Consider the following 25,060-nt stretch of genomic DNA (forward strand, 5'->3'; position numbering starts at 1 on the left):
GTTCTTGCAAGTTCAACAACTCTGGTAATGCGTTGTTACCCAATTGAGACGTCAATGAGATGGTTGATCTGGTCCAAAGCCTCGAGCCAGCCGCCAATGCCGTCTTATAGCGATGGTGGATGTGGAGCGGATCCTGCACACCCCGCTTGCCCCCTGATCTGTGGGACGTATCAGTAGTACTAGTAGTCTTAACTAGGTTTGATCATGGGACGTATTTGCAAATATATGTGAACTCTTTATTTACATGTTTGTGTTAACTTTTGTATAAAGCTATGAGTAGAACTTTGGCCTGATCAGTTGTGCTACAAATAGGAGCAGCACCATCTGTGGCTGCGTGCATGAAGGCCTCGTTTGGGAGGACTTCTGGAGCGGCTTCACGAGCGGCTCCAGGTGAAGCCTTCCCAAACGTTTGTTTTGTAACCGGCTTCACGTGTGAACCCGGTTCTGAAGCCATCGGCGGCCTACACAGGCAAGGTGAAGCCATGAAATCGTGGCTTCACGCGGCTTACACATCAATATAACAAGTGAAGCTGTTTTGTCAAATATTTTCTAAAACGGATCCAATTCCACCAGAGAAGCCGCTCCATCTGAGGAGCCAGAACCGAAGCTGTTTTTGGAAGAGCCGGAGCCCTGCCAAACAGACCCGTAGTAAGCCAGTTGGATTCCTGAAGCGGCAGCTTCAACCATAGCCAAGGGAGGGCAGATGATCAGAACCTATGAAACCATGGCTGTGTTAAGATGGGGAAAAAGTGGGAAAAAAGTCACATCGGTCACTGCAGCATATTGTAGCATTTTTCGTTTGTTTGTAGTAAATATTGTCCTAACATGACCTAACTAGGCTCAAAAGATTTGTCTCGCAACGTACATCAAAACTATGCAATTAGTTTTTTTATTTAACTACATTTAGTACTTCATGTATGGATCATTTGCTATATTTAATGTTTCGATGTGATAGGAAATGTGATGAAAAATTTAAAAAGTTTGGAAATTTTGTGGGAACTACCTCTAACTAGCTTCTGCCTCTGCAAAACCACGCAAGAGAAATTCATCAGTACGTCTGCCCTGCCCCTCGACTGTTGTGACTGCTTGGATTGGACCGCACTGTAAGGTCCGGCCGTTTCAAATCTTCACTGCTCGGATAGTGTACTGATGAACGACGTGCGGTGGTTGGATCCTGGATTCCCCCATCAGCCTGTTAGCAGGGGACGTCGCCTCTCCCAGCCCGTCACATTGACGTGACGGGGCGAAGCCCCACCGCCCATCCACGCAAACGTCTCATGGTCGTGGGATGGTCGATGCCCCCAGCCTAATATTAGCAGAGACGTACTAGGGGCTAGAGGGAAGGCTATTTTATTGTACCTACTGCGTTCTACGATCATCTACCTTCCCTCTCTAGAGCTCCTGCTTCCATCCCAAAGCTCTTGCCTTTCACCCTACTGCACCGTCGACAACTCCTGCGAGGACCATGGTGCGGTGGGAGCCGTCAACCGTCGACCAGCCAGAGTTCAACCAGTTGCGAGAGATGGTGGTGATCCCGGAGGACACCGAAGCGCTCGGGTGGAGAGTGCCAGCGACAACCGACATGCAGCCGAGGCCGGCGTGAAATGAGGTCATCTCTTTCATCCCATTCCACCTTCTTGGGTTCGGGCTGCCGGCGCACCCCTTACTTAGGTGGTTGCTGCACTACTATGGGCTCTGCCTCCATGACTTAACACCAGAGGGAATCCTCCACCTCTCGGTCTTCGTCATGCTGTGCGAGGGCTTCCTAGGAATCCTTGCCCATTATGATCTATGGAGGTCTCTTTTCCGGGTGGTTCTGACACCGTCCATTTGGCGTGGTCCTCTTTGGTTGGGGGCGCCTCGATCGAAGTTCATCCCGATATGAAGGTGCGTTACATGAGCCTTGAGTGCAACTATCCATCGGAGTTGCATTGGGAGAGTAGGTGGCTCTACATCCCCGATGAGCGCAAGCTGCTGCCATCTTTTTCTCTCACCCCGCTGCGTTGTTTGCGGGAGTCATGGTCGAGGACACCAACTCCGGAACCGCAACATTTAATTTGGGCCTGTTGCTGGGTGCGATCGAGGACTTGAAGAGCCGGGGACCTGATGGCGCCGAGGGTTATCAGTACCTTCTTCAGCTGTCGGGTCCTCCCCTTGAAGATGAGATCCTACCCCCAGTGGGAGTTCCAGGGCGTGAGGGACCTTACAATCCAATCGAGCGACCCCATCTGTGTGGAGGAGCTATGCGAACTGATGATGGCAGCTATTGGATTAGCCACGCTTCATGGCGACTGGACGCCACGGAGGCCTTCCACGCCGATAATCTTCCATCGACAGATAGATCTCTCGCCGGTGTGGTCTGTCACCCGCCAAATGAACGCCTAAGTTCTACACATCTAACAGAGGTGGACCATCACCATACCGTTGTTCTTGTTTACCATCATTTAACTAGAGTATTTGTGTTCATGCTATTTAGTTTAACTAGCTTATGGAAATTGCCTACATTCTCTGGTGAACATGGACGTGATGGCGTCTCGAGCCTGGTTGGCCCTGGAGCCAGGTGCTTCGTCCGCGGTCGCGCTCAGAAAGCGTCCGCTCGAGGCATCCCCCAATGGGGGCAGCTAGTCGCGATTCCATCCCATGCTGCGCACGTCTGTCCTTGCACTGCCCTTAGGTTATGAAGTTGGCGAATCGTCAGTAGAAGGCGAACCCTCAGGCAGCAACGGAGAAGATTACATGAAGTTGTTCTGTGAATACGACGCGGTCCTGGGGGTGTTGAGGGCATCCAGGAGGATCGAGGACCAGTTGCGCGGTGAGCTGGAGGCCGCGCACATCGCACTTGGTGTCACCAACCAAGAGAAGGCGGCTGTTAAGGTGGTGCTCCAAAACCTGCTTGCCGACGCGACTACCGCCTGTAACGCCACCTTCCCCGTCGAGGCAGCGGACGGTCCGGTTGCCGCAGAGGAGCGCCTCCAAGCCTTGCTCGCTTGCCTTCAAGCCGTGGTGTCCGAAGCCATTCATCAAGGGATCGGACGTAATGGTAGAGCGATGCATGTCCTGGAGGTGGAGCAGGGTTTTCCGCTGGGATCGGACGTCAATGAGATCGTGGATCTGATCTAGAGCCTCGAGCTAGCTGCCAACGCTGTTTTAGCGATAGTGGACATGGAGGGGATCCTACACGCCTCACTGGCCCCTTGATCTATGGGACATATCAGTAGTACTAGTAATCATGACTAGGTTTGATCTGTGGGACGCACTTGCAAATATGTGAGCTCTTATTTTGCATGTTTGTGTTAACTTTTATTGAACTTTGTATTAGTTGGGTTAAACACTGTTGAGTGTGGTGTAACTCAGGTTGTTTGGTCATTTGATCTGTGTGGCTTTGATCTGTTGAGTGTGGTGTAACTCAGGTCGTTTATCTGAACAAGTCTCGCCTCTATCTAATGCAGAACTGATGAGTCATTGCTGTTGAATTTTACTCCGAACGCCAGGAAGTCCACCCGCTATGTATTTGATCTCGTAGGACAGTATAAGTTGTCATCAGCTTTCACTGTCGTAGCAATCAATACGTCTACCCCTTGACTGTTGTCACTTCTTGGATTGGAGTGAAATAAATAGAGAAAAGACATATAACAATTGCTCCAGGCACTGAAATCTCAAGCATGTCATGGTGGTCAAAAGCTCTTTTTCTTGATTCACTTCTACTGTCTAGCTTTCCTGCCGTATTCACTTCACTCTCGACTACCGTTCGGGTAGTGTAAATTTGACCGGGCCAGACGTGTAAATCTTGTACTGAGCTATGAGTAGAACTTTGGCCTGATTGGTTGTGCTACAAACAGGAGCAGCATCGGTTGTGCACAGACATGATATATGATTTCAAGGGGATTTTTGATAATGTGATTTTGAAAACAAGCTTTAGTACGTGCTTTCCATATGGCCCACAGATGGCAGCCACACCACAAATGTCAAATGTTTTTCCAAACGGCAGCCATTGGTCACACCAGCGCCAACATTGTCCCACATGTGTTAGGAATATGTAAGGAACATGGCACTATTTATGCCATTTCGAATGATTTTGGTGATCGAATGACAACACAACACTTGGACTAATATGATTGTTAAGATGACCATTCTCAGGTTTTTAGGTTCAAGTGATAACAAAGAAAAAGAAAAGATAGGCGTAGCAAGGCCCGAAGGGCCGCCCCTACGGGGGTTCCGCTGCCTAAGCATCGGTGCATCCGACGCCTGTCGGAAGAACCGACGCTATTATGTTTGGTGCAGGAGGAAATCGAAGCCAAGTCAGCCTATAGGCACCGGTTGAACCGACGGTCCAAGAAAGGGCATCGGTGCATTGGGCGTCCTATGTTCCAGAGACGATGCAAGTCGCGCAAGAGGCAAGTCTTCAGCACCGGTTGAACCGGTGAAGCATCGGTGCATACCATCGGTGTAATGACGTCAGCTGTCAGGAGAAGATCCTTAAGCACCGGATGAACCGGTGACGCATCGGTACAAAGCATCGGTTCAACCGATGATCACTGCGTCAGCTGTCAGGAGTTCAACAGCTACTTCGGGTTATGAGTGACCGGATGAACCGACGCTACCCCGCCAGAGGCATCGGTTCATCCGGTGATACGCAGATTTTCTGCTGACCGTTGGAGCAACGGCTACAAGACTTGGTGTCCTATATATATGCCTCACCCCGGCCATTTGAAGATTGCTGGAGTTGCTGGACATCCCACACACACCCAAGAACATCTCCAAGCCATACAAAAGCATCAAGATCATATCCTAGCCTTTAGCACACTTTGAGAGTGTTGTGTAAAAGATTAGCTCTTAGTGAGTGAGATTGCAAGGTTTAGAGCCTTTATGCTGTGGTTCATTAGCGAACCAAAATAAGAGCTTGGTGCGCCGGCACCTTGGAGCGTGAAGCTCGCCGGCAACGTCATCTACCCTCCGACTTGGTGTGGAGCGCCGACGACATCTTTGTGCGGGGGACGTGGAGACCCCCCATTCTTTGTGGAGAAGCTCCTTAGTGGAACCCGGGGCCAAGGTGACCGTGATTGTGTTCACGGAAGAGACTTGGTGGCCGAGTAGCAATACTCTTAGTGAGTGCTACAACAACGTGGATGTAGGTGTGCCTTTATGGCTAACCGAACCACGGGATAAACACCCGCGTCAAGAGTTTGTTATCTCCTATCCCGCTCTTTAAGATTCCGCATTTCATACTAGCAATTTGTGTGCTTTTACTTTCATAGAATAGTTTCTTGATAGGAAAGGCTATAAGTTGCTAAACTCTTTTGGGATAGGGGTTTCACACTAGAACAACCTAGTTGCACATCTAGATAGCATGTTTTAGTTTTAGTTTTGTGCAAATAAGTTGGAGCCATATGTCTAAGTTTTTTTAGTGCCTAATTCACTCCCTCCCCCTCTTAGACTAGAGCACCCGATCACTTTCAGAATAGTATCTGTAGCAAAACTCTTTGCCATCACAGCCCAAATAGTCTTCGCCACAGGACACTGGAAAAACAAATGTGTGATATGGTTTTTGGACATGCACAGAAATAACAAGAGGGATCACCCCTTCCACTCCCTTTTGATTAGATTATCCTTAGTCAAAATTGCATCATTGGACATTAACCACATGAATTTTTTTTTCTTTGGTGAAATCAGCAAAACCACGCAAGAGAAATTGCTTTACGGATGCAGGAGCAACTCCGCTTAGTCTTCCGCTCGGCTGCTGCGATCCGTGCGACTGATTGGATTGGACCGCATTGTATACTTCGCAGGCTAGATGGTCTGATCGTTTAAAATATTCACTACATGGATAGTAATGATGAACGACATGCAGTGGCCATGAAGGCGTGGCGGCCGGAAGAAGCCGCCGATCTCGGCGCGGTCGGAGAGGATGCTCGCTGCCACATATGGCGGCCGAAAGAAGCTGCCGATCTCGGCGAGGTCAGAAAGGATGCCCGCTAGGAGCGACGGGGACGACAACGTGGCGCCGGGGTGCGGGGACGGGGAGGGGCGCACGTGGTGGCTCGTTAGGGTGGACGCCCAAGGGTGTGTTCGGCAGAGCTTCGTCGGGAGGAGCTTCAGCTTCGTCGGCACTGTGCTGCACTGTGCTGCGGCACTGTTCATCGAAGCTGCGCTGGGCAGCTTCATCTACAGTCAACGTGAGGAAGTGAGAAGCCGGTGAAGCCAGGTTTTGGAGGTTTCACCTGGTTTTGTTACAGTTAGCTATATGATCGCTACAGTGATGAAGCTGAAGCTGTCTTGAGCCGTGCCAAACGGGGCCAAGAGTGAACGTGGGCCGGGTTGAGGAGCTGGTACAGGAAGCAGCACGTGTGCTCTCGTACGAGCAGCATCTGCGTTTCACATCTGAAGGAAAGAGAGGAGGAGCTGACGTTTGAGCCTGCGTGCAAGAGAGGAAGAGAATAAATGGGGTGGGCGGTTGGGCTGCTGTCCATTTTGCCCGTGCAGAGGGAGAGGGAGCGATCGTGGAGGGGTCCGTCCAGACCTATATAACTCCCCCAATAAACTGGTAGCCCAATACTACTTTTCGGATTACTGGGGAGAGATGCTACAACAAATCACCAATAATGCCCTCAAAATATAGGCCCCACCTGCCAGCTGTAAATTTTATTTATTTTCTTTCCTTCCTTTTCTTTTCTCTCCTCTCGGTTCTTTCTCCCAAGTCGCGACTGCAAGCCGTGACCGGCTTCACGGCCGCGGCGGGCAGCGGCGAGCGGACCTGGTAGGCGGCAGCGGTTGTGGCCACGGTGGCTGAGGCGCACCGGCGCGCAGATCTGGCAACCTCTCGACCTCCGGCTCTCGAGCGCCATGGCCGCAGGCGGGTGTGTGCTCGGCCGATTCGAGCTCTATCTGCGGACGCCGGCTCCAGCACGGCGGGCTCCATGGCCGCGGTCGACTTGGCCGGGGATGGCGCTCCTCCCGCTGGTACCCTTCTAGCCCTCCTCGTCTTCCTCCGGTAGGCCATGTGACGAAGCCGTAGGTCCTCACCGCGCTCCTATGGCTGCCGCGCCATCGCAAACCTCAAGCAGCGGTTGGGAAGAATATGACAGTTAGCTGTGGGCCCAAGCTATTGGGAAGATGCAATTGGGGCACTGCTGGAGAAGAAAAAGTGAGACATCTCTCCCGATATAACAGTTTTATGGGATGAGGGGTGAGATTGGAGGACTTCCGGAGATAGTCCTACTGAATTTTTTCCCCGGCGTTATTGGTATAAAAAAACTCATAGGCCTCAAATCGATCTCGCCCCTTAGATCTTGATTGGAGGGTGGATGGTAGGGAGAAACGAGAAAGTCACGGCGTCACTTGCCCAAGGGAAGTCACTGTGAATCCGCATCCAACAAACCCCTCGTCTCCCCCGCGTGCGCTCCATCTGGGCGAGGGCGACCGCCACCGCCGCCGCCGCCGCCGTACGCGAGGTGCCCAGGCCTTCGTTGAGCCCTTAGCCAGCAACGAGCACCCACCAGGTATGCCCACCCTCTCTCTTCCCTTCCTGCTGTGCGGAACCGAGCACCCAAACCCTAACGTGAGCTATTTGTTTATTTGTATTCGGATCTGATCGAATTAGAACTTTATATGTGTATTAGGCATACTAACTTCGATTTTTTTTGCCAAAATTATCGGGTATATTTGTGTAAACTGTAAAGCTATTTTGACGTTCTAGCTGTTCGTGAGATTCATCGTGTCCTTCGCTTCCTGTCATGCTGCTCTTGATTACATGTGTGGCCTGCTTAACTGATGCCCTCGTGTGATCCAAAAATCTGATAACCTATGGGCTTTGACCGTTGTATCTATTGCATGGTATTCTCCAGTTTTATCCGCTGTCTGGACTTAGCTTGCCAGCTGTTGGTGTAAATTTACGTGTATCAGAGCTCTTATGCAAATGGTTGGATGGTAGACGAAATGTTGTCACACAGCATTGTCGATTAGCTTACATATTTCTTGGGAGCTAGTGTTCACTTGTTTCTTTGTCTTTTCTTTCCTTATTATCTCTAGAATCTACATTCCTACTAACTAATAATTGAACTTTAAGGTTTCATGCCACAAGTCTTCTAAAATTGCAGATCTTCTAGAAGTGATAGTCAACTGAAATGCCCTAGTATTTTAAGTCTGAACTGTCCCAAACAAATTAATTCAGTTTACAAATTAACTGGAGGCTGTTCAATGGTTATACTCTCAACTTTAACATATTTAGGTTTATACTCCTTGCCTTTTGTTATGAACTAACAATACCCTATTCATTTCATTCTTTTATGCCCGTGCTGATATTGTCTACTTCATACCGCTTTAGTATTTTACTATTTTATGAAGCAAGACAAATCGAAACAGTTGTACTACTCTTCCATAACTTGGTGGTTTATTACAGATGGCTGGGTATATGTCAAGAGGGCCCCAAAATGGTTCTGTGTATGTCTGCAATCTACCTCCTGGAACTGATGAGAATATGTTGGCTGAATATTTTGGCACCATAGGGTTGCTAAAGGTATATGGGTCTTACCAGGTAACATTTTTTTCGGCCACTACCAAATTCTTTAAGATTGTTTATACATTTTCAATTCCATTTAAAGAACACTTAGCCTCATATCTGGGCGCCCAAAAATTTGGATATATAGGGACAAAGTTACCAATGAACCAAAGGGTGATGCGACAGTCACCTATGAGGATCCACATGCTGCTTCAGCTGCTGTGGAATGGTTCAACAACAAGGATTTCCATGGGAGCACTATTCAGGTTCACATAGCCGAGTCAAAAAGCAAAGATGCATTCGATAACCCCACAAGTTTGAACATCATTGCTGGTGTCGGTGAACAAGATGAACTGGATAACGGAGCAGGCAGAGGCAGAGGACGTGGTGATGGTTCAGGCAAGGCTTGGCAGCAAGATGGGGATTGGATGTGTCCAAATACAAGGTCTGTTATGATTGGTGAGCGACTTCTCTATCACTTCAGTTCACTAGTTGACTAGTATGGTCTTCATGTTGTTATCTTTCTTTCTGATTATCTGAGATGATTTTTTTTCTCAGTTGTGGCAATGTAAATTTTGCCTTCCGTGGTGTTTGTAATCGCTGTGGAGCTGCACGCCCTGCTGGTGCTGGTGGAGCTGGTGGTGGCGGTGGCGGTAGGGGTAGAGGCCGTGGTAGCTCTGATGCAAGAGGAAGCAGCCGTGCTGGTGCTGGTGCTGCTGTTGGTGGTCCACCTGGATTGTTTGGCCCAAATGATTGGCCATGTCCAATGTAAGAGGCTAATACTTAGTTTTTCTGTCTTGTAGATTTGAATATTTGATGCATCTATTGATTTCGATCTTCATTTCTTCACATTTATTTGTTTGCATCATATAATTAGTGCCCCATGAATTTGATAAGAAAGTGCTTTCGACACGCTTTTATTGTGGGCTTTTTTTATATCTCAAATTTGACTGCCACCCTCTATGTCTGCAGCAATTTTTATACTTTATATTATTATAAACTTGCTGTCTGATATGATGATATCAAACCTAACTTCATTTGTGTTCCAGGTGTGGCAACATCAACTGGGCTAAGCGGACCAAATGTAATATATGTAACACCTCCAAGCCTGGTACCAATGAAGGTGGTGTGAGGTAAGTACAAGGGCACTATTTGCATGTGGTTGGTTCAAAACATATTATTTAAGATGATAATACAAATTGTACTCTAGCAGGTATCCTAAACATCTTGTAAATTATAATACCAATTCAGGAATATTAGACATACTGTAAATTATAATAACAATTCATGTAAAGAATGTCAGCCCTTATTTGTTATATGTGGTAAGGGATTAATAAGGGTTGTTCGTTAATAGATAAGCATCATGCTTTTACACCTGATGCACTCACAGCCAGGATGCATTTTGCCGCACAGCAACAGTATGGTACTCCTTAAAAAACAGCAGCTCAATTGCAGTGATATTGTGCCCTTCATGTGACCAGTTTTTGGCTTTTGGGCTCAGAAATTGACTCAAAGGAGGTGCAGTGCCACTTTGACCCGTTGACAATTGTTGAGTGGTTGTGATTTGTGAACCATGCAGTGCATGTTGTGTGAAACATAATGTGAAAAACGGGCACACTGTGGGTGCTTTGTGTGAAGCCCATTAAGTGAGCAACCATGCATTTAACTATTTGTAACCAAAAGGTGTTTATTCAAATATCAAGGTTTGCCTTGCCAATTATTTTTTCATTTTAGGGGTGGCCGTGGTGGTGGGTACAAAGAGCTTGATGAAGAAGAACTAGAGGAAGTTAAAAAACGTCGGAAAGAGGCTGAGGAGGTAGGATGCTTGCTGAACATTATATTTTTGTATATGTAGTGGCCATTTGTTTCCATGTCTAAATTTGGCTTGTCTCAAGGATGATGGAGAGATCTATGATGAATTTGGCAACCTGAAAAAGAAATTTCGCTCTAAACTGCATACTGAAAGTGCACAGGCACTTCCTGGGTCCGGACGTGCTGGATGGGAAGTTGAGCATCGTGGTATTCTTCTGACACACTTTGGATTTGAACTCCACGATTCAGATTGTTTTTGGACTATTTATAGTCTAGTTTCTGCTTTTTGGTGATTGTCATTAGAACATTTGAACATCTGTTGTATTTGGGGAAGGAAGAAGAGGGGGAAAGTTTCTGTTAAGAATTTACTTTGACAGTGCTGAACATGACCTGGTGTTAATTCGCTGCTGTAGGTTCTAGTGAAAGGGAAGGCAGGGAGAGGAGCAGGGATCGTGGTAGGGATGACTACGATGAAAAGGAAACAAGGAACAGAGATAGAGGTGATCATGGAAGGGACCAGCGCCGGAGCAGGAGCCGGAGCAGAGACCGTGAAAGGGAAAGGGGGAGGGAGAGGAGACGAGCCCATGAGTATGAGAGAAGTAGGGAGCGTGATCGGGACCGGGACCGCCGCCACAGGTGAAGAGAGAAATGACACGGCTTTATGTTCTTCTTACATTGCATTTGCCAACTTTTGTAGCCATGGGACCCGTGGTCTTGTGTTAGTAACTGGGGGCGTGCATTATTGCTCTGAATCTGATTTTTTGCTTTGAATGATTCACTGCACTGGCACTTTATTCAGATATTCCGTTTATTCTGTGATTACTTTTATGTTTGTGGAACACGTATGACACTCACGGATCCACTGTCATGTCCATCACGAGCTAGAAGTATATTCAGCAACAAACTCGTCTGGGCTGTTGTGGATTTGGGCGGCTTGGATTAAAGTTCAGTTTCTAGGAGTTAGGCGTTAGGTCTTAACTCTTAAGTTGCACCCTCTATAATCGTTCTGAGTACTAAGATTTACAATTTCAGGCCTGTGGAACCGATCTCCAGTTTTAGGCTAGCTATATGTATTTGTTTTTTACACATCGAATACAGTGTGTGACAAGTAATAAAATAACTATCCAACCCACCGGGGCCCGGTGATCTTGGCTGGAATTGTAATTTGTAAGTAGCAAAATTTGTCGTCCCGTGGAAGTTGGGCAGTTGCTAGCAACTTGAGAAATTTTAGGCCAAAGGGCTTTGGCTTTTCTAGAAATGGTGAGAAATGAAGTCGGGAAAAAACATATATTTGTGGCTTTGGCTTCTAGGCCAAAATGACTTCAGCTTCATCACTTTTTAGTTAGTTTTGTCTTTGCAAGCCATTTTAGCCTATGATTCTTTGGCAGGGTTTTTTTTTAAACACATAAGCCACTTGTTTGGCACACCGGAGCGGCGGAGCCCCCGCGCCGGATCCGCCGCGGCCCTGGCCGAAACCGGCAATGCCACCACTGCATCTACGCCGCCCCCGTTGCATCTGGCCCTAGCGGGCGCCGCCGCTGGACAGGGTGAGGAGGCGCGCAGACGCGCGGGTGAGGGTGAGGGGCGTCGTCGCGCGTGTGAGAGGGTGGGGTTGCAGGTAGGCCGATTATGTAAGGTGTCGATCACACCAATCTCCACTACGCCTAAGTCAAAGTCCCTCTTGCATCTATTTGAATTTTTCTTGTACAGTAACAAACATCATTAGCACAAATGGTCATGTTGCTCGTCAACCCAAGCGGGTGCCATTAACTTTCCAAGGATGTCGCTGGAGAAGCGCCTGAACTGAGGAGATGTAGACATGCTGATGCAAATGGAGCTGGCACTTCATGCATGCCATTGTCATCCTCGACACGATGGTCCACACGACTGGATCATCTCGACACTAGCGACTTCTCTGGGCCCAGCGCCACCAACCGCCCTCCTTGCTTGTCCACATGCATCATGCGCACACTGGTGTTGCTCCATCAGTTCACGATCGCATGAAACAGAGACTCCCTGGTGCGGCGCTGGTTGGAAGCAGGCAGAGACGCAGAACACTCACGCCGGACCTTGGAGTTGGAGCAGGGCAAGATCCAGAGTTAGCAAGTGGTGCCTTTGACTCTCTCATTCTCAGGCCGGGAGACTTGCGGCGCGCACGCTACCGAATGTCCGAATAGTGGGGAAGGAGGGCGGGAGCTTGCCGGCAGGTGAGAAGACGAGGAGGGCAGCCTCGGTATCAGAGGACGCGGTGAGCTCGAAGGCCTTCTTGAAGAACCTCGAGCGGCATTGCTCGGAGGAGTTACGTTCAGACGTCCGTTAGAGTCTCTTTTGATTCTGAGAAAGAGGACGGTAGCAAATTTAGATAACGTGACTTCACTAAATCGTAGAGGAAGCTACTAGTGTGGGGGTCTCCTATTTAGATTAGATATAGTAATGCACTTTATTAAAAGTGTATGATGATAAAAAAGTGACCACTATAAAATGGAATGGAGATTGTGGTTGAGTTTTTTTTTTATAACACTACTTAGATACATGCATACATAATTGCCCATTGCAACAAGATTCCTGGCTCTGCGATTGGATCTGTGAACGTGTCACCTTTCAAACGTTTTGGAAACAGGCTATAAACGTAGATAGAAAGATAAATTACATCGCATTTGCACATAAATTCAGAGACGGTTTGAATATGTGAATGATCATGCATTTGCACACATTTATCCCTAACCGGCAAAAGGCTTCACAAGTGGATCTGCACAAATAGAAATGATTGTTCATAACAAGATTTATAATAATAAAAATAGTTAGAAGAAAAATTAAAAACAGAAAAAAGAAAGAAAACCAAGTGTCATGGCAAAAGAAACAAAGAAAAATAAAAATAAAAAAAACGAAGAAACTTAAGACTGGAGAACCAGCCTCATCATGGGCGTACACGGGAAAAAGAAGAGAAATCGGCCCAGTAAACATTCCCGCAAGAATCGCGACTCTTGAATTGCCGAGCTCGGGCTCGTCCCGTCCGGCGTCCTCCGCCAACCGCCAGTCCCGCCTCCTGCAGCCCCGTCCTTCTCGTCGCTGCCCGCCGGCTCCTCGGCGCCTCCTGCGGTCCTGCCCCCTCCCCAAATCCGTCCCCTCGGCGCGTCCTCACCCCCCCCCCCCCCAATCCGTCCCTAGCCAGGCGCCTAGGCCGCCTCCCGTCGCTGCCCGCCGGCTTCTCGGAACACGACGACGCCCCGGCATCCAGGTCCGTAGCCACTTCCGCGCGCCCGCACGGCATGTCGGCAACCCTCTCTCCCCTCCCTCTCCACTGACCACTGCTGTAGACTGCAGTGTTGTGCTTAGCAGCTTATAGAAACTGTAAGCACATAATCGAAGTATTGATTCATTATTTCATCCCATTTTAATTGTCGATTGTTAATTTTTAATCAATTCATGTAAGAAAAGGAATGGAAGTTAATTGGATCCTTACAAAACACGAGTGACTTGTAAGTATTACTCAATTTCATAGAAATACTCAACTAGTTGTTTTTTTACAGAAATACTCCGTATATGTATTATTTGACAGAAATACATAATACTCAACTAGTTGATTTTTTGTTTATGAATTTAGTGTCAACATCATTTTTACATGTTGAGGTGTCCAAGTTTGATCTTGGTGTTAAGCCAGCTTAAACTTAGTTCCTAAAGATTCCATTGCTCGTCAGCCCCCCTAGCTCCATTCCTGGATCCACCACTGGGTATGCCCGCCCCTTATCTTCTCTTTCTCCTGTGCAAAACTGAGCACCTGAACCCTCATTTAAGCTATTTTGCCATCTGTATTCGGATCTAACCAAGCGTATACATGTAGTATGCCTATTGCCTACTAACTTTGATTATTTTTTCCAAAATTATTGGGTGTACACCCATGTCCTTTATTGGATCCACAACTGGCAGCCACGGTGAGGACCGATTTACGGAGCTGCCGAGAGAATTTCTAATTTCTTTTTTTTGTCTGGTTCTAGCATAATCGATATCATCATTTAGTTAATCAGTGTTCTTGTTCTACCTGTAGATAGTAGAGCTTTGCAAATGAACTAGAAATCAATTAATTTGAAGACTTAGTGGGCAAGATCTTTTTGTATTTTTGGATTGATCATTTTTTTAAAAAGTTGGACTGGACATTTTATTTTGGCTTGGGAATGGCAATACGAATATTTTGTTATCTCACTGCATGCCGATACAAATGTTGTTTAAAACTTCGGTTTCAACATACTTATTGAACAGAAATTTTACGTTACCCATTTATTATGCTAGCATATGTCTTTCAGTACCAACTATTTTCTTATTTCAGCATGTTTTTCCTAGAATGAGTAAATGCAGACCATAAAAGCGCTTGCCGAAGAGTGTCCATAGTGTGCCAGAACCACCTGAATTATCCCGGCTCAAGTGCGCAGACCAGCACCAAAAAGGCAACACTAGCTCAAACACACTTCAAACGGAACAATTCTTGGTCTGTCGGGTAACGTCCCGATACAACCACCGGTTCTCGGATCGAACAAGCATACCCCGCACGAAGGCGAGTCCAGAGATATTACAACCACAAGTTTTGCATCACAGACATAAAAGTTATTACAAACTAGTTCTAAAACATTATTACAAGTACAAACTTTAAAAAACAGTTATACAAACCATAAGGGTAAAGTTTCAGAGTTTAAACAGCGGAAGATAAAACACGACGGCTACAACACGTCGCAAAATGGTACCAAGCTAGCCCAAGCAAGGTATCACTCGCCAGGGTCATTGCCGGCCGAAGACGTATCCCACTCGACGGACCAGCCAGGAGGCAAAGAGCAGGGATAAGTCAAGCTAGCGATCTGCTCTTCGAAACTCAAACCTGAAAAAGGGTTTCAACAGCAAGGCTGAGTATTCTAATACTCAGCAAGACTTAACCGTCAACGGGTATATTTAACCCACTTTAGCTAGACTATGAAAGGTTTGTGAGGCTCTGGTTTTCCTTTTTGCTGAAAAGCAATAAAGAGTTGGTCCTTACTTTCAAGTTTTAGCTTTCAAGATTCTAGTTGATTAACCATTCTATGTAAGCAACTACTATCCAATCATGGTAGAAAAATAAGCAAACATCAAGATTGATAAATAATATTGTTGCTCTTATTACTCTGTGTGGCAAAGGGATCAAGCAGTCTCATTTCATCGTGAGAGGCGGACGATTCTGAATCGAAATTCAACCTTGCAAGGATAAACCTAGCACACACGTCTGGAACACCGTCGGGTCATTCCCAAACAACCGTTGACCTTTCTTTCCGGCTTGTGGATAGGAACACTCTCCCCGACTACAGGGCTCCAAGGTCCACCCGTGCCCGGTCCACCCTTGTCCCTTGAAGTCGTAGTGTTGCGCAACATAAAAATAAAATCTATCCCTAAGAGAGAGTGTCAGGTATATCCACTCCCCGGTCCAATCGGCTACTAGGCTTGCCGCGTACCATATTTACGGCATGTGGCTAGTACTTTCAAAAACTTAACCACCGCTACCACACACCGCGACCTGTTTCCCATCTCTCCCTACCTTTCTACATGGTATCAGGGGAATCTAGATCCTCTCGCTTCCACCCCCTGCACTAGGGTTCTTCCCTGCGCACCGGCTGCAGCCTGCCCTAGGCGCCGCTGCCCCCCAAACCTCTCCCACGCTGGGATACCCACCCTACATGTCCACCCCGGCCTGCTGCCGATCTCCCTGATCCGTAGCTCGCTTTCCCCGCGCCGGGATCCCCTCCCTGCGCGCCCACATCCCCTGGACATGCCATTGATCGGATTGATTTGCAACATGCCGCCAACCCCTGTCTCGCACCACGCGCATCTCTCTGATCATGCTGCGCCCCTTCGCCGCCATGTCGACCGGTGCTGCGACCTCCTCCACCACATTGAGCTCCTCCACCGCCTCCACCGGCTCCGGCAATTATGCACCACCCCTCTTCATCCATCCGGCAGCTGCCGTCTACGTGAAGGCCCATGTTCCCTTCATGTTGGAGATGAAGTCCAACTACATGAAGTGGGTCTCCTACTTCAAGGTGCTGTGCGGCAAGTTCGGCCTCCATCCGCACATCGACACCCCAGGCAACGCCTTCCCTGATGATCCACAGTGGGCCATCGCCGACTCCTGTATCAAGAGTTGGCTCTTCGGCTCCGTCGGCGACTCCGTCCTTGACCTCGCCCTCGCCAGTGATGATTAGACCGCCCGGCAACTTTGGGTCGTCATCGAGGAGATCATCACCGCCAACCAGGAGCCGCATGCCGTCCTCCTTCTTGAGGAGTTTCACACCCTCACGCAGGGCGACTCCACCATCTCGGAGAACTGTCAGAGCATCAAGTTGAAGGCTGCTGAACTCCGCGCCGTCGACAACCCCATCGACGGCCGGGGCTCGCCATGCTCAACCCACGCTTCGCCAGCATCGTCGATGACATCACCAAATCCTCCATTCTTCTGTCGTTCTCTCGCGCCCATGACATGTTCATCCTCAAGGCGACCCAGTTGCCTCACGACGAGAAGAACATCGCCAACACCGCCCTCCTCGCGTCCTCCGGTTCTGGTTGCACCAGTTCGGGCAGGTGCAGCTCCAGCACCACGGGCTCCCCTCTGGAGGCTCCAGCAGCAGCGCATCAGCTCCCCCAAAGACCGGCGGCGGCTTCGGCAACAGGAAGAAGGGCGGCGGCCCTCGTAGGGGCAACGACGATGGCAATGGTGGCGGCGGCCGCACCCAGCAGGCGTCCACCAGCACCACCCGCCAGCCCTACCGCCCCATGGGCCCCTAGATCTGCTACAAGCCTTGGGTGCCACAGGGGCACTCTTTGACCCAGCAGCAGGGTCATGCGCCAGGCGCTTGGCGCCCTGGCCTCCTCGATGCCGCTCCCCAGGAGCACACCGCCTTCATTCCTGTTCAGGTGTCCTCTCCGACACCGATGTGGGACTAGGCGGGTCTCATTGTTACCCTCAACCAGCTGGCGCTCCTGGACTCTGTTGCTTCCTCTCACATGAGCACCACGGATGGTATACTCCTGTCCCGTTTTCCTTCTTCTGCTTCTTCCATTACTGTTGGCAACGGTCAGACTATTCCTATCACTTGTCGTGGCGAGTCAATCCTTCCTATAGTAGCGTCTATTTTTGCTCTCAGCAATGTCCTAGTTATTCCATCCCTTGTGCGGAACCTTCTTTCTGTTCATCAATTCACTAGGGATAATAACTATTCCACAGAATTTGACGCCTTGGTTTTTCTGTGAAGGATATCCCGACCGGACATGTGATGCTTCGCTGCAATAGTGCTGGCAACCTCAACACCCTCTCCGCACCCCACCAGCACCACAAGCCCACCTCAGCATCACCGTCTCAGCCACCCTGGCTCCTCCACTATCGACATCCTTATGAATAATAAGTCTATCCAGTTTAATAGGGTAGCAAACACGTTATGTCATTCGTGTCAGCTCAGGAAACATGTGTGTCTCCAACATCCCCGGTTGCTAGTATTTTTGGTGCGCGGTACTATCTTGTTCTCCTAGATGACTACACTCATTTTTGCTGGACTTACCCTCTTGTCCACAAATTTGAGGTCGCTACTCACATTACTGCATTCTGCAACCTTGTCCACACCCAATTTCAGCTTGCTGTTCGGGCCTTCCAAGCCGACAACGGCAAAGAGTTCGTAACAATGCCCTCCTCACTCTTTTCGCTTCACGGGGCATTCATCTATGTCTCTCTTGTCCCTACACGTCGCCTCAAAATGGCAAGGCCGAGCATGTTCTTCGCACACTGAACAACATCATCCGGACCATGCTGATCCATGCGCACATGCCGCCTCCCCACTGAGCCGAGGGTCTCGCTATGGCTACCTATTTGCTCAATAGGTGCCCCTCCTTTGCTGTCCGCAATGCCATCCCATATTCGCTACTCTCCAACACCACGCTAGACTACTCTCACCTGTAGGTTTTTGGGTGTCTCTGCTACCCAAACATGACTGCCACGACTCGCCACAAGCTAGCTCCCCGTTCAACAGCCTGTGTCTTCCTTGGTTACCCCTCTTCTCATAAGGGGTACCGGTGTCTCGACATGCCCACTAAGCGCATCATTATATCTCGCCATGTGGTCTTTGACGAGACGTGCTTCCCCTTCGGTCTCTACTCACCCAGGACACCATCGAGCGACCTGGACTTTCTTCTTGCAGGTTCTGCTGCGCCAAAGCACTGCATTGCTGTCGTGGCGCCTTCAGCGGTCGCTCTACCACATGTTGGTGTTGAGCAGCAGCACCGTTCTCGAGCTCATCTGGAGGAGCTCCCCGATGACCCCCACCATTCTGATGCGCAGCCCTGTCATCATTCCGCCGAACCGTTGTCCAGCTCAGTCGACCGTTCCAGCGCCTTCACCTACCGCGGCTACCACCACTGTGGCTGTGCCTGCCGCAGCAGGACCAGAGGACGTCCTCTTTCCCGTGCGACCACCTGCCGCCTTCGGTCGCGTCTACAGCAGAAGGGCCCGCGTGGACCTGCCGGACTGCTTCTTCCTCCCATCGCCCCGGCGCCCGCTCCTCCAGCGCCACCGTCGGCTCCTAGCCAGCCTGTGACACGGTCCCAAAGTGGGTCACTGAAGCCAGTCGATCACCTCGGCTTCCCTGCTCCTTCGGCGCACGTCACGGCCACCTCGACGAACTCCCCGATCTTGGGGAACTATAGGAGCGCCCTTGCTGACCCACAGTGGCGGGCGGCCATGGTGGATGAGTACCACGCCCTGATCGACAACGACAATTGGCGATTTGTACCCAGACATTCGGGTGCCAACGTTGTGACGGGCAAATGGATTTATAAGCATAAATTCCACTCCGACGGCACTCAAACTCGTCAAAAGGCCCATTGAGTGGTCCGTGGCTTCACACAGCGCCATGGCATCGACTACGTCGAGACGTTCAGCCCGGTTGTTAAACCGGCCACCATCTGTGTCGTCCTCAGCATTGCTGCCTCTCGTAGCTGGCCCATTCATCATCTTGACGTGAAGAATGTGTTTCTTCACAGTCACCTAGAGGAGACTGTCTACTGTCAGCATCCGCCCGGTTTCGTCAACCTTTCTCACCCTGACTATGTCTGTCTCCTACAGCGCTCCCTGTATGGCCTCAAGAAGGCTCCACGGGCTTGGTAACAGCAGTTCGCCAGCTACCTTCATCAGCTCGGCTTCTTTGCCTCGTCCTCCGACACCTCCCTCTTTGTTCTACAAGAGAGGGGGCGCCAGGATGTATCTACTCCTCTATGTTGATGACATCATCCTAACAACATCGACTCCAGCACTTCTTCACTGTATCACGTAGCGACTACACTCTGAGTTCGCCATGACGGATTTGGGCGATCTTCATCTCTTCCTCGGTATCTCCGTCACGCGTTCGTCTGAGGGGTTGTTCCTCTCCCAGTGCCAGTACATGCTAGATCTTCTACAGTGGTCTGGTATGGCCGAGTGTCACTCAACGTCGACACTTATTGACGCTCGTGCCAAGCTGTCCGCTTCGGAGGGGGCTCCTGTCGCCGATCCTACCGAGTACCAGAGTTTCACAGGAGCTCTCTAGGACCTCAACCTTACCCACCTAGACTTGGCTTATGCGGTTCAACAGGTCTTCTTGTTCTTGGGAGCCTCACCTCGCGCTGATCAAGCGCATCCTTTGTTATGTGAAGGGCTCCCTATCAGCCGTCCTCCACATCAGCACTGGACCTGTCGACAAGCTGATCGCCTACTCCGACGTAGACTTGGCTGGTTGTCTTGACTCCCACTACTCCGCATCAGGTTTCTGTGTCTTCCTGGGAGACAACCTGGTGTCCTGGTCATACAAATGGCAGACCATGGTTTCCCTGTCCAATGCGGAAGCAGAGTACTGGGCTATTGCTCATGTTATTGTTGAGCGCTGTTGGCTTTATCTGCTTCTACAAAAACTGCATGTTCCTCTGCGAGTCACCATTGTCGTCTATTACGACAACGTCAGCGCTATCTACAGGACAGCCAACCCAGTTCATCACCGTCGTACCAAGCACATTGAGATCGACATCCACTTCGTCCATGAGAAGGTGGCCTTGGGCGAAGTCCGTGTTCTTCATGTGTCGTCACAGTATCAGTTTGCTGATAGTATGATAAAGCGGTTACCTATTCAGCTGTTTCAGGATTTCAAGTCCAGTCTTTGTGTTCTCCCGATGCTTCGATTGCGGGCGCGTATTAGGCATTTATAGGCTTGTATATTGTGTATGTATACACTTGGCCCATATTGGGCGTGTAGACTCATATTGGGCATGTACATCTTGTACTCCAAGCCATCTGGCCTATATAATGAATGGTCACCCCCTCGATTAGGGTGTGTGGTGTTTCCCATCTCTCCCTACCTTTCTACACTTACCAACATACTTTATTTATTGTTTATAATATAACCTATGCCGATCTTGTTGCAATCTCCATGGCACCATGGCAAGTCTGGACCTCCTTCACGCCGTGAAAGCAATGATGATTCGGAGTAGTGTGGCAAGTTGGACCTCCTTCACGCCGTGAAAGCAAAGATGCTTCGGAGTAGTGTGACAATAGGGATGTTGCCGAGTGGCGCGAGAAGAAACGCAGTGCCACCCATCGAGATGACCGCATGGAAAGCCGAGGCCACGAAACTGGCCGCCCAGACTGGGGCTCCAGATCTCGTAGAAGTGTAGCAGGCCAAACCGCTCTTATCGCTCGAGATGGGAACAAGGCCAAGCGTGCTAAGCACCACGAAGGTATGTCAAAGGGAGACTTTAAGCATGGTGGTGCATCTAATGGTGCTCGCGTTCCTCTCGGGATTCTCTGCCCAGAGCCTTATGGGCGCTCGGCCAACCCGCAAGTCCTCGCCATGACTTGGGACGAGGGGCATCATTCACCTTATCTCCAAGCCCTCCGAGAGTCACGGGCGATGCTCGTCACACTCCATCGACTGTGGTGGCACATGAGGCACCAAGTGAAGCGGCTGCTGACCGCACCAGGGGAAATATTGGACTTGGATCTTGACGAGATGAGCTGTGACACGGATGATGATGTGAGTATTGCTAATCTCCTTTTTTACATATATACATGTTTTCTTCTTTCTGTCTTATTAACTAACAGCTCGGTCTTCATGAAGTTCTCCATTGGGATAAATCCACGTAATCTCCCAGCAAGTGCGATTGACGTGAATTCACTGGGTGGACTAGATGCACAACTCACCCCTGCCGATCCTGCTGGTGCAACCCAACCACTAGTGCAGTCACAAGGTGCATGAAACTTTATTTCTTTTTTTGTGTTCTTTCGAATTCTTTCATAAGATTATGTTGCCTTATCAGGTCTAAACTCTGGCGACAACACTGCAGCTGATGATGATGACCAGCTACCACTCTCCGAGAGAGCCAAGAAGTTGAAGGGGAAGGGTGCAAAGCAGATCGAGACACCAGAAGATCCAATCTCGCTTCCGGAGAAGTAGGTTAGAGCAAAGACACCTTCTAGAGAGGTCACTCAAGCTGAAGAAGAAGATGGATGCCTACGTCTCTGAGTTGATGTCCGGTGGGCCTCGCTTCGTCATCAACTCGGTCCGTTCTGTGGATGGCGAGCCCATGACTACTCCAAGTCTTGTCCTTTCGATGAGGGCTCTTGAGGAGGAGCGGTCGGCGTACATAATCCATGCTGATCTCTCTCGCTTCTTCCGTCTGTTGAAGAAGGTGCCGCTTGACGGCGTCAAGGCAGTGCACATGCTGAAACTTCTTATGGGCCAATGGGCCAGGATGTATGATTCTCCACTTCCTGCTGATCTGGAGCTGCTTACAACGCGCCTGGGAATACTAGCACAGCACTTGGAGAATGGGGCTACCTTCGAGGAGGCGACCCCAACAAGGACGAAAATGATATGTGCTCCTACTTGCAGCATATTTAGGCCGTATGCTCTGAGGTGGCGGCTGAGTATATGCTCGTTCAAGGCGACTGGATGGAACTCGTGAACCACAAGCAGAAAACAACTTCCTTGCACGAGAGGTATGCTTCAATAGCTGCTGAGTACAAACAGGAGATGAAAGAGGCACATAAGCGAGCGGAGGAGATCTAGCGTGTTGTGGACATTGCCTCGGCAAACCTTGTGGCCTTCGACCAGGATCTTGAGTAACATGGCGACAACATCAGCCGGCTCATCAAGCTCCATGATGAATTGAAGCGGCTGTTGTGGCACATGAGGCACCACGTGAAGCCGCTGCCGACCGCACCGGGGGAAAGATTGGACTTGGATCTTGAGGACATGAGCGGCGACACGGATGATGATGTGAGTATTGCCCATCTCCTTTATTACATATATATATACATGTTTTCTTCTTTCTGTCTTATTAACTAAAAACTCGATCTTTATGCAGTTCTCTACTGAGATAAATCCACGTAACCTGCCAGCAATTTCGATTGACGTGGTTTCACTGGGTGGACCAGATGCACAACTAACCCTTGCCGATCCTGCTGTTGCAACTCAACAAGTAGTGCAGACACTCGGTGCTTGAAACTTTATTTCTTTTTTTTTGTGTTCTTTTGATTTCTTTCATAACATTATGTTGCCTTATCTAGTCTGAACTCTGGTGATAACACTGCAGCTGATGATGATGAACAGCTACCACTCACCAAGAGAGCCAAGAGGTTGAAGGGGAAGAGTGTAGAGTAGATCGAGACATCAGAAGATCTAATCTTGCTTCCGGAGAAGGAGGTTGGAGCAAAGACAGGAAGGCTTGCCCTTCTAGAGAGGTCACTCAAGTTGAAGAAGGAGATGGAGGCCTATGTCTTCGGGCTGGTCTCCGACGGGCCTCGCTTCGTCATCAACTCGGTCCGTTCTGTGGATGGCGAGCCCATGAATCCTCCAAGTCTTGTCCTTCCGATGAGGGCTCTTGAGGAGGAGTGGTCGGCGTACATAATCCATGCTGATCTCGCTCGCCTCTTCCGTCTATTGACGAAGGTACCGCTTGACGGCGTCAAGGTAGTGCTCATGCTGAAACTTCTTATGGGCTAATGGGCCAGCATGTATGAGTCTCCACTTCCTGCTAATCTGGACCTTCTTACAACACGCCTGGGGATATTTGCCCAGCACTTGGAGAATGGTGTTACCTTCGAGGAGGTGAGGCTTGACAAGGACGAAAAAGATATGCGCTCCCACTTGCAGCGTATAGAGGCCGCATGCTCTTAGGTGGCTGCTGAGTATACGCTCGTTCAAGGCCATTAGATGGAACTGGTGAACCACAGGTAGAAAACAACTTCCTTGCATGAGCGGTATGCTTCAATGGCCGCTAAGTACGAACAGAAGATGAAAGAGGCACAGAAGCGAGCGGAGGAGATCTAGCGTGCGGTGGACATTGACTCGGTGAACCTTGTAGCCTTCGACCAGGATCTTGAGTAAAAGGCGACACCATCAGCCGGCTCACCAAGGTCTGTGATGAATTGAAGCAGCTTTGGTGGCAAATGAGGCACCACGTGAAGCGGCTGCCGACCGCACCGGGGGAAAGATTGGACTTGGATCTTGAGGAAATGAGTAGTGACACAGATGATGATGTGAGTATTGCTAATCTCCTTTTTTTACATATATATACATGTTTTCTTCTTTCTGTCTTATTAACTAACAACTCGATCTTTATGCAGTTCTCCATTAGGATAAATCCACGTAACCACCCAGCAATTTTGATTGACGTGGATTCACTAGGTGGACCAGATGCAAAACTCACCCCTGTCAATCCTGCTGCTGCAACTCAACCACTAGTGCAGTCACAAAGTGCTCGAAACTTTATTTCTTTTTTTTGTGTTCATTCGATTTCTTTCATAAGATTATGATGCCTTATCAGGCCTAAAATCTGGCGACAACACTGCAGCTGATGATGATGTCTAGCTACCACTCTCCGAGAGAGCCAAGAAGTTGAAGGGGATGGGTGCAGAGCAGATCGAGACACCAGAAGATCCAATCTTGCTTCCAGAGAAGCAGGTTGGAGCAAAGATAGGAAGGCTTGCCCTTCTAGAGAGGTCACTCAAGCTAAAGAAGATGGAGGCCTACGTCTCCAAGCTGGTCTCCTGCGGGCCTCACTTTGTCATCAACTCGGTCCGTTCTATGGATGGCGAGCCCATGAATCCTCCAAGTCTTGTCCTTCCGATGAGGGCTCTGAAGGAGGAGCAGTCAGCGTACATAATCCATGCTGATCTCGCTCACCTCTTCCGTCCATTGAAGAAGGTGCCGCTTGACAGTGTCAAGGTGGTGCACATGCTGAAACTTCTTATGGGCCAATGGGCCAGCATGTATGAGTCTCCGCTTCCTGCTGATCTGGAGCTTCTTACAACGCGCCTGGGGATACTAGCCCAGCACTTGGAGAATGGGACTACCTACGATGAGGTGACCCTTGACAAGGACGAAAAAGATATGCTCTCCCACTTGTAGCGTATTGAGGCCACATCCTCTTAGATGGCTGCTGAGTATACGCTCGTTCAAGGCCATTGGATTGTACTCGTGAACCACAGGTAGAAAAAGAACTTCCTTGCATGAGTGGTTTGCTTCAATGGCCACTGAGAACGAATAGAAGATGAAAGAGGCACAGAAGCGAGCGGAGGAGATCCAGCGTGTGGTGGACATTGCCTCGGTGAACCTTGCGGCCTTCGACCAGGATATTGAGTAACTTGGCGACAACATCAGCCGGCTCTCTAAGCTCCATGATAAATCTAGCGGCTTTGGTGGCACATGAGGCACTACGCGAAGC

The 25,060-nt window shown here is 49.4% G+C and overlaps 1 protein-coding gene across 7 annotated transcripts; it reads left to right on the forward strand.

Annotated features, from left to right (window-relative positions):
* Positions 1–7,305: 7,305 nt before the first annotated feature.
* Positions 7,306–14,710, forward strand: LOC120679597 (transcription initiation factor TFIID subunit 15-like). 7 transcript variants are annotated; one of them, XM_039961216.1, is made up of 10 exons: positions 7,317–7,496; positions 8,396–8,512; positions 8,643–8,760; positions 8,835–8,939; positions 9,053–9,262; positions 9,544–9,627; positions 10,229–10,310; positions 10,390–10,513; positions 10,720–10,942; positions 14,645–14,710. In XM_039961216.1, exons 3-10 carry the CDS (start codon positions 8,657–8,659, stop codon positions 14,664–14,666), a joined length of 954 nt encoding a protein of 317 aa, XP_039817150.1. In that variant the 5' UTR covers positions 7,317–7,496; positions 8,396–8,512; positions 8,643–8,656; the 3' UTR covers positions 14,667–14,710. The 7 variants fall into 7 exon arrangements, 6 of the variants coding, with proteins under 6 accessions (XP_039817149.1, XP_039817151.1, XP_039817152.1 ...); XM_039961213.1 differs by having other exon boundaries at positions 7,319–7,496; positions 8,396–8,530; positions 8,643–8,939; positions 14,645–14,709; XM_039961214.1 differs by having other exon boundaries at positions 7,319–7,496; positions 8,396–8,530; positions 8,643–8,939; positions 14,631–14,693.
* Positions 14,711–25,060: the final 10,350 nt, after the last annotated feature.

This window comes from Panicum virgatum, chromosome 6N (assembly GCF_016808335.1).
Source record: "Panicum virgatum strain AP13 chromosome 6N, P.virgatum_v5, whole genome shotgun sequence".
NCBI lineage: Eukaryota > Viridiplantae > Streptophyta > Magnoliopsida > Poales > Poaceae > Panicum > Panicum virgatum.